Source organism: Lolium perenne, chromosome 7, assembly GCF_019359855.2.
Source record: "Lolium perenne isolate Kyuss_39 chromosome 7, Kyuss_2.0, whole genome shotgun sequence".
Classification (NCBI taxonomy): domain Eukaryota; kingdom Viridiplantae; phylum Streptophyta; class Magnoliopsida; order Poales; family Poaceae; genus Lolium; species Lolium perenne.
Window position 1 is genome coordinate 115,525,804 of NC_067250.2, and position 15,276 is coordinate 115,541,079.

The window sequence follows — 15,276 nt, forward strand, 5'->3', positions numbered from 1 at the left end:
AGCAGCCAAATCGAGGCTACACGTAATTTGTAGGGATTAATTGAACAACCATGGCTTTACAACTGAAAGAGCATAACACTGGATGATGCCTCACCTTTGTTTGGGGTAGTGTCGGCCTGAGGTAGTGGCAACAATTTGTTCATGGGCCATCATTGTCTTCCAACTGCAACCGAACTATTGTAAGCCCAAATGCTTTCCCACCTGGTTTAGAATGGGACAAATAGTTGATCAGCGTTGATGTTTTGCCGAACAACTTAAAGCTTAAGAGTGATGAAATCGGTGGTCGAAGCTGTGAGCTGGGAAAGTTAAAAGAGTGAGGGCGGTCGTACAGGTGACTGAAATAATTCTCGTGATACTTCGCTGTAACCATACCATCGTATAGTCCTACTACAGTTTTAGTGTCGCCTAAAAATTGGCCAAGCACAGGGGCTCTCGCTATGGATGGAAATGCCACTTTTCAGCTGAAAGGATAATCCACAACCATAATTCTAAGTTTGAAACAAAATCACAAAATGTGGTTATAATTTAAAGCCTTGGGAAATACGTCTCCTAGCAAATTAATCACCATAGTTGAGGTGGCAAACACACTAGTTCCCATATGCTGATGATGATGGTACATGCCCAAGTAACTCTTGCAAAAACAAAACACAAGCACACAAATACACACTTGTAACTGATACCGTAATCAGGTGCGGTTTGTACAATAAAACTACGTGCTACTGATCTCTTTCTTATATGCACAAGTTAAAATACAGGATCAGCTAAGGACTGTTACTATCACAGATTAACAACTAGGAAGACTCCAACCGAAGTGGACTTCATGCTTCTTTGTACTTGGTAAGGTCGAAGGTGAGGGTTCTAGAACAACTGCAGAATGATTTGACGGTTTCAAGGGTCAGCCTGCATGCAGAATATGAGAAGAAGAAAAAAGTAATAAACGTGCACTTTTACCTTCGTTCAGAGTCCCTGTAAACACCAACCAGTGCTTCAGCTTTGTCATAGAAGCTATCCTTCAGCGATATGACAATACTCTGAAACCCACATCCTCCGTCACCATCTTGTTCTTCACCAGTACGTGCGCATGACTTTGATCGGATAAACCCAGCAACCTTGGCGACATTTAAATTATCCAGAGCTGCATCGACTTCATCCAATATGAAGAATGGTGAAGGCCTGAAACTGCGCAGTTGCAACACAAATTTAAGAAATTTGGTTTGGACAGAAGGCAAAGTAACTGATGTCTTAATAAATGTCCACAAAAGACCAGCGTGTGACACACACGCACCACAACATATAGGTAAGCATTCACAAAGAGCACTTCACCCTACCAAACTGCAGTTGAAGGCCAATAAAATTTAGATTCCATATACTATAGAACACTGATAATCGGACCAACTCGAAAATCATGGGGCACGAAAACACTAAGATATACTAGAAGCAAGTTAACACCTGGAAAGAACGTGTGACCACTAAGCACGATAATAATGTCCGTAAATAGTTGAGTCATTTCCCAACTATTGATGTCACTAGCTAATGAACCAGACAGTTTTTTCGATCATGGGGAGCATGATAAAGGAAATAAAGTGCCAGGTTTACCAGAAACATTTTACCTGTGAATAGCAAAAAGCAATGCCAGAGCTGCAACAGTCTTCTCTCCACCAGATAACTGTTCCATGTCTCTAAAGCGTTTCGTAGGTGGCATAGCTGTGTACTTGATACCATGTAGAAATGGCTCATCTTCGTTTTCTAGATTTAGATACGCTGTTCCTCCAAGTGGATGTGTGTGACTTTTTGTTAACTGCTTATAAATTTTGTCTATGCCTTTAGATATGTGATCAAAGGCTTCCATGAACAGCTCATACCTTGGCAATAAGAACAATGAGATGTGAATCACACTTGTCAGAGGCAAAAATATATCCTGGTAGGCTATATGTGGCCATAAAATCTAAAAGACACATGAAACTTTATATGATTAACAAGAATGCAGCATACTTTTTCAAATAATATTATCATCATGTTTTCAGCAGCAAGCATATGAGCAACATCTTGTAGATGGGAGTCTTCCCAAACAGACTGAATATTAACATGATGATTACTAATAAACTGTGGGTTTTGGTCCAAAAAAATGCAGACTTGCACATAGAAAAAAAAATTAGAACAGAGGTCATGTATTTTGATTACATATAACTTTGAGTGTATTGAAGGTTATATTGTGAGTACAGTTACATTATGTGATGGTATGGTTTTGGAGCAATATTACCAAAAAAATGAGTAACTGCACGATGTATTCCATAACAATGTAAGCATAACGTGGAGACAAATCACCACCTGAACGGCATAAATATTAAGCATTCACCTAGCTTGCCACCATGATTATATCAACAAATCAATAGATTGCAAATTATACACCATTAGAATAGCAGCATGCAAGTGCTTCACTAGTCCTACATGCCAATTATCCAAGGGAAACTTAAACCTAAGTCACCAGCTTCCACAGCTGATCAGCTTGTCTGTTTGTATTCCAAAAGGGGAACAAGTAGAAGTATCATATCAATGATATCATATAGACTATAGAGAAAAATAAGTGGCAATACCTTCTTTGCTTCACAGCGTTATACTTGTCAGCTACCTCTCGCTCTTCTTTTCTGGCCGCTTCAAACTTTTCCGTGACCTCCTTTTCCTTCGTTTGAAGTACTTCATATTGGTCCAGTGCTTTCAAGTTTGGGGCAGTGCGCTCAATCTCAGCCACTAGTGTACCAATTTTTTTATTGAAATCTGCCTCAAGTTTGTCACGTTCAGACAACCGCATATCTTGCAGGTAGGTTTCACTAAGCTGGCTGTAATCAAGGACAAGTTCTTGTGAGGATGATCCGGTATCCATTGGATCATTAACTGTAGGAAGCTTCAACTGCTCCAGATCACACTTCTCATGAATCTCCTTCTGGCGTGATCTAAGTTGCACTAGTTGACCCTCCTAAAAGAACAAGTATCATTTCATTACAGTAGCAGACTTAAGCAAGTGTCGAATCGCTATCAATCAATAAAAGCTCATCTACACACAAACACAACGAAGCAACCAGTCGTTTAACAAAGTTCAGCCATAAAAAATATTAGAAGTGTCCAATGGGTATTCATTGAGTGGTTCTACTGCAGAGAAAACTACCTTTAACTTCAGCTGACGATCCAGCTTTGCCAATGCAGCAGCAAGACTATCATTCTGCTTCTTTAGTTCATCAATAGCTGTCTCACATTCATCTGACTTCAACTTCCAGTCTGTATTAAGGAGTTTCACAAATCAGTACAAACGTGAACAGAAAATGAACAGTATGTATTATTGTATTTAAAACTCTGGACAAACTGATGTTCGTTATGGGAGCCGAGACTAACACTCACAAGATTGCTATGTTCGGACGAGCTCAGGTCAAAATTCACAAGAGCTCAGTATAAATTTATAAGAATACTATGTTCATAAGAACGCTACTAGATAAATGCAAGATTTTCATGGGAAGCGCTCAGTTTAAAAAAAATTCATGGGAAAAGCTCAGTTTAAATTTGAAACACTAATCAGTAAAAACCAATAGAACCTTATAAATGAATCTTAACACACAAAGCAAGTTTGCCGGATTGAGCCGACCTACCAAGTTGTTGTGCCTCATTGCTTGCATTAAGTAGCAATGGACAATTCAAATGAAATGGGTTGTGGATCAGCCCAGTTGCATCTCTAAACAAGAATTGCCTACTTGCTACCCTAAGTTACGAAGGACTACAGGAAAACAGTCAACATGCTTCGAACATGTACCTTCAGCCTCAGCTTTCAGCTCTTCCATCTGATTTGAGATCTGTTCAGTGACAGCCTTAGCACTAGATTCTCTCTCCTGTAAGGCCTTCAGTTCCTTCTCTAGGGAATCAATTGTATCCTTTAACTTCGCAATCGGTGCTTGCATGTCTTTCTTTTGTTCATATTGCAGCCTGCAGAACAAAATGTTGTTTACGCTCCAAACACACTATAAGGTATGTCCGCAAAAGTGAAATGTAGACTTAGCCAGCTGATTCACAGAATGCCAATAAATGAGCGATTACTTACTGATATTTCAATTTTGACAATTGATTACTCAGACTTAGCTTCCTCTCCTGCAGTGCTTGAGCATCTTTCAGTTGCTTTTCTTCATATTCACGGATGTTCTTCACACCAACTGACGTGCTAAAATCTTTGTAAATCTTGTCCACAATCTCATTTATTTTTTTCTCCCGCTTTTTTAATTCCCGTTCGTTTTTAGTAAGACGGATCTCCAACTAAGAAAATTATATTAGTGACTGATGCATAAGTAACACACGGAACCTGACAGGTGAACAGATTAACATAATACCTCTTCTTTTCCTGGCTCCAGATGATCGATTTCTTTCTCAATATTACGCTTCTCAGACGCCAATTTGTTTAGCTTATCCTTGAGGTTTTTCTGCACACAAGAAATACATAAGAAACAGACAGGAAATAGCGGTGTTTTAGGAGGGTTTACAGTAGGGTTAGGGTATTTGACTCGAAGTCAAAACCATCTATCAACCTGTTCGACATTCGAGTAATGTAACTTTTTCTCGAGCCCAGTTATTTTCTCAGATATTGCAAGCTCCTTTCGCTGCAACTCTCTGGGTGAACCAAGTTCTGCCATTTCAGACTCTAGCTGATTTTTCTTCTTCTTCAAAGCTACAGCACAAATTGCATGAAGATCCAGTAAGGCAAATTGCAAAATGATTTGCATGTCTACTGGTAATATTGTAAAAAGAATCATACTGACATTCAATTCTACTGTCCTCCCATTTATTTGATCTAGCTTCCATTCCACCACTTACTCCACCAGTCATTGTGCCAGATTTAGTCAAAAGAATCCCATCGACGGTGACAACTAAATAAATAGACATGAGAGCAAAGTAAGCATAAAAATAACCAACCAAGAAGATGACATTTCAGAACACGCAGAAGCATAAGTACGTGCACTTACCCTTGTACCTTTCACCGCTCCAACTTAGAGTTTTAGCTTCATCAAGTTTATCACAGACAAGTGTATTCCCAACAGCATACAGAACTGCTTTCTCCAAAGCTCGATCAAATGTATAATGTTAAGACACAAATGATAAGCAAAAATGGAAAAAGATTGGCACAAACGTTTTTTCCACATTTGACAATGCAAATTAATTTAAGTGTATCTCATACACAACTGACAAACAAAGAAGAAGACTGTCTATACCAACTAATTCTATCTAGCAAAACCACAAGTGAGCAGGCAGGTGTGCACAAAAATATTGAAGAACAATACTGTGAGTCTAAAAGTAACTAAGTGGAAGTGCCTTTACAGTTTTCTGAGGGGAAACAGAACCGGTATCTTTGTAAAAAAATGCATATCCACATGTGGCAAAGACAGATAGATAACAGACTTGATGGAAGCTATCATGCGAGATGATCAAAATGTCAACAACTCTTCTCACACCATGGAATAATACATTACAAATCTGTACAGCAAGTAAAAATGCAAAAACAATTTTATTCATTGAGGCATATAAAATCAACAAGTACATTATTGATTTAATCGCTTGAAAGAATAAAAATGAAAAGAAAATAAAGGGAGCAAGCAGTAAACATCAGTAAGACACAGAAAAAGGATATTGTATTACATCAAAGATCAGCTGTGCAGATCCCCCAAGGGTACGCAACCTCTCGATTATTGGCTTCACACGGACTGATTGTAGTGGAATAAATGTTTGAGGAGGAAGACGTTGTTCCTTCAAATACTGTAACACATGAGACATATAAGTGCCCACACATTCTGGGAGATGGTACGAGAACTAGAGAGCCAACTTAAAACACAAAATTATATTATTTACCAAACAAAGATGCAAAATGTGGTTGCTGGGCTATTGCTATTTGGTTGATATTCTTGTTTTGCCAGAAACACTGTCGCAAAATTCAGATGGCCACGTTTACTTTTTGTGACTGAATTGTTGCTACAACTGTGTCAAAATACAAGTGGGCAAGGTAGCTAAGAAAGTGTGGCACACTCAGACAGTGGATAAGGAACTTCAGTTAGCCACGTTTTCTTTTTGTGACTGAAGTTTGCCAAAGACAAGTCTTGCAATGAGATACATCATGTGCTTTCATCCTTAGGGTGCTACATATCATTCTCCCACTCCTTAGGAAGTGGTGCCAACTGTCAGTTCAAATGGATGTAAGGTGCAATCCAAACACCAACTGTCTGTCCAGGTGCAATCATGTGCTTTCATCCTTAGGGTGCTACATATCATTCTCCCACTCCTTAGGAAGTGGTGCCAACTGTCAGTTCAAATGGATGTAAGGTGCAATCCAAACACCAACTGTCTGTCCATGTGATCCTAGCGTCCATTTGAACGGTTACAAACCATCCAAGTTTCTTTTAATGCTACGTGTGAGAAGTTAGGAAGCTTCCACCAATATATATTTGCACTAGTATGAACATATCTATTTCATAACCATGCAAGAAAGTGGCATGCTCGCCAATTGATTTCATTTAAGAGGTGCTTTGTATTTCTACACAAATGTACTTTGAATTGTTCTTTATAAAGATATGATTTACTAATACAGATAGCATAGATATAAAAAAGTACAGAAAAATAAACTAACTAAAAATCATGAAAACAGCACCTTAATGCATTCCTTTCCTGTACTTTCATCTTCCACAACTACTGCATCCATGAATTTTCCCATCGCAACTGTGACAGCAAGGTTGTATTTCTTTTGTGAGGGGCGACAAAGTTCAGTCATGCGACCATGGACTCCAGGAAATAGCCGCTTAAGACTCTTGGCAGTTTCTGAAAATTTAGCATCACGCTCACTTTCATTCTTATCAGCTTTGAGTTCTCGTAATTGCGTATCTATCTCATCGACCCTCTGCTTCAGTGTTTGATACTTAGATCTGCATAAAGTTTGATAAACTAACATTACAGTGGAGCAAAAATTGGTATGCTTAATAATTCCATCAAGCACCCTATCAAGATAAAAGGACTTTGGTGCAGACTAACCCTGAAGACTGGCGTTCCTTCGCAATTTTGTTATGTTCCTCACGTAAATGTGTGAGCTCTTCTTCATGCTTGGGGATTGATTGAAGAATCTTGTTGAGCTTTGTCTGCAATTCACTCTCCTGTGATGATATCTCATCAACACGGCTATGCAGCTGCTGCATATTCTCCTCTAAATTCTTTTTGGCTTCAATATCAGCATTTAGCTCTTTGTCTAATACTTCCTTCTCATCTCTCAGCTTTGCTGTCCTCATTCCTGCATCTTCCTTACTGTAACAGAAGTTAAGGTCCAGTTGAGCCATCATAGGGATGCAATCACAAATATCGAAAGAATAGGAAGACATTGATCAAAAAGTTTAAATCTATGCATTTGTCAAATATCAATTATTAACTAAAAAACTACTCAAAAATTCTCACAGCTTTTTCTGAGGTAAAAAAGGTTCATTCTAACGTTGTAAAACGAAATCATATAGTATGGGCTCATTGCATCTGTATCTATCTGCAGACTGCAGTTGTTAAATACTTCCTCCATTCACAGCATTCGAAGTTCCTTTCCAGATACATATCATTCTACTATTTTGAGAGCTTTTTTCATTGTGGCACAGCTGATTCAACTCCTAAATATATCTTATTTCTAGGAACATAAACATGAGAGGGAGAGATGACCTTCTCCTTAGACAGAACATATGGAGATCAGAAATACAGACTCACATTCTATGATATTCCTGGACTTGGTGGTCAGCTAATTGCAGTTTCACTCCTTTATCTTGGCCTTGCTCATTCAAGTCCTCGATAGCACTTGTAACATCAGCCAAAGCACTCTGCAGCCTTTTCATCTCTTCCAAATGTTTCTTGTTATCATCCTTCTTTTTGTCAATCTCTTTGTTGCAGCTTTTGATTTTTGATTTGAGCCGAGATATTTGCTCTTTCAATTTAAGAAGCTCGGGTTGCTGAGGAAGAAATATAGTAATTAGAATGTAATTAACATGCCCAGTTTATAAGTTCAACGACATTGATACTTCACTCTAAATCTTTAGAAGAAAATCCATGTTTCAGGCTTTCAGCTACCACAAAAAAGGCATGTTTCAGCTATTAAGGGTTCTGATAGAAATTTTGAACTGCAAGCTATAGATTAAACAAAAATAACTAAAAACAAATGCAATGATCTGCAGTTTAAGAGCATACAAGTCATGAACTGAAAGAAGAAGAAATGATCAGCTAAAAAGCAGATCGGTTATCAATATTAACTAAGGAAAACAACAATTATCCACCAATGCAGAAACACTAATAGGGGTGTCCGGTGATGACTAAAATTGGGGGAGATCTAGTGCATGTGCATGTGTTAGAAAAAAGAACACAAGAAGAAAATATGTTAGCTCCTGAGACAAACACAAACAGAAGTTCCATGATTGAAGATTTTGTGGAGTTTAAGAGTGGAAATAAGGTGGTTACCTTCTTGTCAATATCAAGCTTTTTCTTGGCCATATTCTTCTCGCACATGGTAATCTTCTTGAGAAATGCACTTTGCTCCTTCTTTTTTGCAGCAAGTTCATTTTCAGCGGATTGACTCTCTTCGCGCGCTTGCTGAAGAGAACCTCTTTCCTCCTCAAGTTCAGCTTCTATTTTCTCCATGTCTTTTTCAATGGTGTAGAGTTGCCATAAGAGATGCTCTGTTTTTAACAGTTTCTGAAAACGAGCAAGGAGCCTATAATGTGAATACTAGACAGAGTAGGCAGCCAAAAGTTGAGATTATTTAGAACAGAAGCAATATGTGCGAGAAATGTACCAGGTCCTGCTGTAAGCGTAGGTGCTTCTCTGCCTCTTCCTTCTGCGTTTTCTTCTGCTTCCTCTCCATGACGATGGTCCTTTTCTCTTGATAGACAAGTGCAGATTTCTCTTCGGCAGTATTTTTCTGCGTCTCCAAATCCTCGTACTCCCTCTTGAGCTCGTCAGAGGCCGCAATCTGCTCCAGAAGCGCGGTGAGCTCCTTGGGATTTTTGGAGGCGATGGATTCGACGTCACCCTGCAGCGCAAATGCTGGTGTGAGGTCACCGGAGTTATTGCTTGCTAATCGAGGAGGAAGAATTAGTGAGGTACCTGGAAAACGAGGAAGTTGCGGGCCTTGACGAGGATGCCGAGGGATCTGAGCTTGGCGTTGTAGTCGTCCCACGTGACGACCCGGCCGTCGATGCGGTACTCGCTGCCGCCGGCGCCGGTGATGGCGCGGGTGAAGTGGAGCTCGGCGCCGGTGCCGGGGAGGTTGTAGACGAGGCGGACGGAGGCCCTGCGGCCCCTCTCCTCCTTGTCGCGGTCGTCGAGGGCGTAGATGAGGTCCTTGAGCTGGGCGCCACGGAGGTGCGCGGACCGCACGCCGAGCACGAAGCTGATGGCGTCCATGAGGTTGGACTTGCCGGCGCCGTTGGGGCCGATGATGGCCGTGAAATCGTAGAAGGGCCCGATTGTCTGCGCCCCCTTGTACGACTTGAAATTCTCCACCTCCAGCCGATGGATGCGCCCGCCGACGGCCCGGCTGCCGTGCCCGCCGGATGTCGCCGCCGCGGCCGCCATGTCTTCCCCTTACCCTAGCGAACTGAGCTAGGGTTTTCTCTTTCGTCGGAGAAGGGACATTCGAAGTGCACGGGGAGGAAGAGGAAGAGGAAGACGGGCGACGCTCGCTGCAATCCAGGGCCGTTTTCTGCCCGCATTCAGATTCAGGCCCAACGGTTCAATGGGCCACGCAAGCTTCACGACTGCCTCGTGATGTGAGCATGTGAGAGGGTTTTTATTTCATTTCATTTCAAAAACCTAAAAAAGCAAATAAAAACTAACCTAGCAAAAACTCAAAACAAAAACTCAGTTTGGGAATAAACAGACAAGGAGAGATGGGACTGATTCAGGCGAGACCTAACTAGGTTTGGGATGAACTATGGAAGTGCAACTACCACCTAAGATAAAGATTTTTGCGTGGAAAAGTTTGCATGGTATTTTTCGGTCTTGGACTCTTGGCGAATCGACATATTATAAATAATAGATCATGTCCCCTTTATTCAAATGCACGTGAAGATATAAAACATATCTTGTGGTGAAGGTGCCATGGAAATCTGGAAGAAAATGGCCATGTGGAAAATGGTTGAAGAAGCATGTGTAACTAATAGATCGGGCAGTCTAGTTCTTGAATACCTGATGTTGGGGAAGTTTATGCATGAAGCAGAGAGAAAATTTGATAATTTCAAAGTGATTTTTATCACTACTACGTGGTACATCTGGTGGATTAGATGTCATAAACTTCACGGTGAACCGGTTTTAAAATATCTCAAATTGAAGTGTCAATCAAAGTTCTAACAGCAAAATTTGCATGGGCTTGTAAATAGAAACACTAGGAAGCTTTAGGCGCGGCGCACGCCGCGCCCGTCGGTGTTGGTGCTTTCTCAGTTGATGTTTGTGCTGTAACAGTAGTACTGTTAAACCGTGTCATATTTTGGGAGTGTCCAAGTCTGAAAGTGGAGATTGCATCTGCCTCAAGTAGAGGAAGAAAACTATAGGAGATACTGCCTCTTTATTTTCTGAATTAGACGGACACTATTGTCTGAGAGAAGGAGATTTATTAGCACATATGTTGTGCAATAGACGCGAATTTGTACTGCCAGTCTGCTGCGCCCATAAGACAAACTGAACACATAACAGTACTATCATTGAGATTTCTAAACATCTCCTCAGAAAATAGAATCTATTGTTGCTCAGCTGATCAGAGATCACCATTTGAGCCACAAATTATTCACCCAAATAGCCGCATCTTATTCAAAGGTAGAAAGATAAATAAACTTTTTATCAACTTGTAGCAATCTGCAAGATTCTGCACGTGATCGCACCAAAGACGTGCCATGGAAATGGAAATATAAAGAAACAGGTTAAGTGAATCTCCATCGAGAAGCACATTGTGCTTAGACCATATATATGATTCAGTCGTGAGCTTTCTCAGATTCTTCTCAGCAGAATCTTCTTTTCTCAGCATCAGGTTCACGTCTCCTTATTTTTATAATTCTCGGTTTCCTTCTATAGCTCTTGATATCTGTTGTTGGAGCCCTGTAAGGCGGCAGGCAAAGCTATACCTTACCAAGAACTGCAAGTTTTCCTTGTGATAGATAGTACAGACAGTGTAAGACCATAGATGAACAAATAAGATACCCGTCTTGACAAAGACAACCAGAGCATGTAAAGTCGGATCTTCTTTCATTTATTTTCAATAAAAATTCAGTAAGAACAGAGGATTTAGGACTTCAGAAAGTAGGGATAACTTGAAATATCTTGTGTCGTCAGGTTTCCAAGTATGCTACTCTCTTGGTGCTGGACTGGTGGTATTGGATCTAGCATGGGGATGCTTTTGATAACAAAAATCAAGGAGTACCCAGACTGCATGCATGATGTGCTTAGGTTCTTTGTTTTCCTGTCACCAAAAGTATCCGATACTGTGGTCGGTTGTTTGAGAATGTAGATGAGTGCATGGTTCTTTACAGTGAGACCCTTCATGACTTTTTTTTTTCAAGACGCTCAAACTTATCACTCCCAGCATGAGTCAAAAATTGCGCCCTTCTTTTATTCTTACTTGCAACAGATGGCTACAGGCATGATATCAAGTTCATCTTCTTAATTCTGATTATTTTACTTCATTGGTTTGTTAACTAACTTCCCCTTTTGAAAATGATTTTTGGAAACTACATTAATAAGGCAGTTCTGAATATCTTGGAAATAATCTGAAACTCGAGAGAGGCTCTCGACAGAGACACTTCTGTAGCATTTCACTATTCCTATTTATACATTGTTATGATTGACATATATGCATTGGCCCAGATTTTGCTTCAGCTAGACGTCTGTTTATGGCAGTTAGAGGTCTTGCTAATCTGACAAAGAATACACAATTGTTCGAATCCATACAAAAATACCAACGATGGAAAGAAATGACATATACCAACTATCTGCAGACACCTAAAATACATGTGTGTATACTAATTTCTACATGGAAAAGTAAAGTAGATAATACCTTAAGTGAGGGGATAACGAATATCAACATATACCATATATTATCACATGCACGAATACTCAGAAACAGATCTTCCACTATTGATCGCAAATCAAAATAAGCCAGCAATCATGCAAGGGAAGAAAAGATAAAAGCATTGAGATGGCTCGTGCACCTGATGGTAAGAGCTCGAGCCACTCAGATCATTGAATCACTGCTCCACTCTTTATAAGGGGAGGGCATATGTAATGCAGCATTGCATAACCACTTCTTCAGTCGCTTTCGCCTAGCGTGTTTTTTTTTTACCAGCACGGACCGTGAGCTCACTAATGGCTTTTGCGGCGTCGAAGGATCCTGGTGAATGCCTGAAGATGACAGTGTGGGTACTTGCTCTGCTTTTCTATAATATATATAGTAGCAGTAGGTACCCTTCTAGGTGCTTGATCTCCAGCTCCAATGTGGAAACCTCCACTGTCACTTGATTAGTGAGCTGAAAAAAACATCGGTTTCATCTGATGAATATACAACTTGTATTCATTTGTTCATGAATGGACAAAGATAAAATTGTCACCTTCAGTAGGGAGTTCTCATTGGACAGGGTGACTACGGCAGGATTGGGGCCCAACGCTTTCTTCAGCGTGCCGCGCTGATCATCCAAGTGCCTCTCCAGCATCACAATCTGCATCAAAACATTATCATCATCTTATTGGACTAAAATGTTGGACGAATATGAAAGCTAGGATACTACCTAACATATAAGGAATCCCAGTTAGTTATACCCGTCAGTGCATGTTATGTCTGAATAATCTACACTCAGATTATAGAGGTGTAGGTATGCATCCCACTGTCATTTTTTCCCTATACTACATATGAATAACTATATGAAAAATACATCAGAGTATCCTCATGTTGCAAATGTCCAGAACTGAGTACTCAGTTATCTACGAAAAACACATATAAAAAACTCAGCTCGGAGCAACAATGCACATCTTTTTTAAATGCCTCAACTCCAGAAGGAACTCATTACTGAAAAATGAAACCTGATCATCATAAGGAAAGATAGAGAAACAAAAATCTAGTACGATGTCATGTAAGATTAGTCTGAACTAACATAAAACAATTTCCACAGAGAAGATATCAATGGCATAAATTACAGTATCTTAATTCTAGGACTTCTTTATGTATGCCTTTATCCATGGAATTTTTATAACCTGAACCAATTCAGTCCGGTCTCCATGTGGCCTTACTGAATCATATATTGAAAATTGCAAAGTATGAGCCCACATATCTACTTATCTAGTCCAGATAACATGGCATACAAATACATTAGATTTACACACTGACAAAAAATTGCTGATTTAAAAAATTTAACCGTTCCACTAATTCTAGAAGCATGAGATATCAACTTAACACTGAAGCTTTGACCTTTAACCGTGGCCCCTTTTACCTCATAGAGGGGCAGAGCGTGCATTAGAGAAAAACCAAGCACAATCGCAAGGCTTTTCTTATCCATCAGAAAATGTTAACCGTTTAAAGGCCACATGAACTCCAACCATCCATATACGGTGAACAAATAGAAAAAGTTCTAAAGGCAGCATCTACTATACCTGCATCTGATATCCTCTATTTTAATTGCCTACTTTTATACTGGAACTGCTAATTATTGCATCATGAATCAGTGAGAAAAAAAAATGCTTTACTTGGAAGCCTTGAACCAAAAAAACGTTTGTATGACAGCATAGGACAGTGGAAACGACACTGTTTAGCCTAAACTGAACACCAACAAATTAAAGCAAGTCGGGAGTAAGTCAGTACCATACAAACCCATGTAACTGCACTATTCCACAAATATATTTCTAAAAAACGAACGTATATTGAGTAAATTTGGCATTATACCAAGCTATACCATCAAAACTGCTCCTCTCTGATGCCTGCTCCACCGTAAATTAGTCATTACATTTTGATTTTATTCAGTCATACCGATTATCATTTGCAAAATAAATAAACTGAAAAGTGCAGATGGATAAGAATCACCGTGGCAAATGAGTGGGGATCTCTCCACTGAATGTGTGTGTCTAGACTTCCCATGTGAATCTATACTATAATGGTGAACAGAACCAAACAAATTTGGAGAGTGAGGATCGAACCATGGTTCTCAGAGGAGGCCCGAAGCAGGTGTAGCAGCGCACTGTCAGGGGAGAGGCCGCGGCAGAGGCAGGGAGGCACTGGCAGGAGAGGTGCTGCGCACTGTCCAAGGAGGTCGATGCAACCTTGCTCGTCCACGTCTACTGCAGAGTCGCGGCAGCGGAGAAACCTGTCCACGTTCCCATCTTCAGTATGCCACCTCGAGCACCTCGTGGACGCCCACCTTTCTGCAAAGAGACAGAGGAGAAGAACATGACGCGGGAGAGAGAGAGCGAAGGATGCTGACAACACAACCAGGTAAGAGTACCTACGCATCGGCGGAGGAAGTTGGTCTGGCTCTTATGTCCCCACTTCACCTCCTCCATCCTCTGCCGACGGGGGCCAGCGCCACTGAGATCTCCTCTTCCTCAAGGTCGGAGGTCGCGGCTAAGGCACGCCGGCGCTGCCCTGCGGACGCAGAGCTCACAGAAGAACTGTGGCTAGCGTCCACGGAACCCAACCTCTCCATCCTTTCCTATTTTTTCTCCTGCCTCTGCCTGGTCACCGCCGTTCCCCCGGCTTGTCGAGTCGCCGCTGCCGCTCCTCTCGCTTGTATGCTCCCCACCGCCGCTCCTCGCGCTTGTCTGGTCTCCGCCGCTGCTGCTTCTTGTTGCTTATGGTCGCCGTTGCTCGAATCACCAGACGCACCCGATTTTACAGGATCCTTACCGACGGATGAACTGAAGAGGAGGCGAAGAGAGCTCTGAGCGAATGGACTGAATGAATTGAACACGCATAAGAAAAGATTGAGAAGAGGAAAAGACATGTAGAAGCATCTCAGATGAACCTAACCTCATCCCATCCAGCTACTGGGCAACATGCACCAGGTCGGCCTCCTCCGCCGATGCTGCCGCCGTCGCCGCGATTCTGGCCGGCTCCAATCTATTTTCGCGCTGCAGCTCTCTGGTAACACGTCGCGTCAGCCTCCTCCACTATTAACCCACCATAGCAACGCCGTTACCCTCATGTGCCTGAATCCTAGGAAATCCCCAGTCGCCTCCACTTGCGCAGCTGACGCACCTCTCAATCTC

At 41.2% G+C, this 15,276-nt stretch overlaps 1 protein-coding gene and 1 long non-coding RNA gene across 2 annotated transcripts; both read right to left on the bottom strand.

The window, feature by feature from the left end:
- Positions 1 to 493: 493 nt before the first annotated feature.
- On the bottom strand, positions 494 to 9,698 carry LOC127323968 (structural maintenance of chromosomes protein 1). Its single transcript, XM_071823197.1, has 18 exons — positions 9,142 to 9,698; positions 8,831 to 9,067; positions 8,497 to 8,730; positions 7,756 to 7,994; positions 7,048 to 7,314; positions 6,671 to 6,941; positions 5,658 to 5,784; positions 4,998 to 5,105; positions 4,794 to 4,901; positions 4,563 to 4,702; positions 4,368 to 4,457; positions 4,085 to 4,293; positions 3,800 to 3,969; positions 3,164 to 3,273; positions 2,595 to 2,974; positions 1,611 to 1,862; positions 952 to 1,179; positions 494 to 867 (listed from the first exon to the last, which is right to left on the bottom strand). The coding sequence occupies exons 1-18, from the start codon at positions 9,610 to 9,612 to the stop codon at positions 819 to 821; spliced, it is 3,690 nt and encodes a 1,229-aa protein (XP_071679298.1). The 5' UTR covers positions 9,613 to 9,698; the 3' UTR covers positions 494 to 818.
- A 2,409-nt stretch (positions 9,699 to 12,107) lies between these two features.
- LOC127323863 (uncharacterized) lies at positions 12,108 to 14,945 on the bottom strand. The gene is made up of 3 exons (XR_007866012.2): positions 14,209 to 14,945; positions 12,633 to 12,740; positions 12,108 to 12,551 (listed from the first exon to the last, which is right to left on the bottom strand). It is a non-coding gene; the product is annotated as an uncharacterized lncRNA (long non-coding RNA).
- Between the last annotated feature and the right edge of the window lie 331 nt (positions 14,946 to 15,276).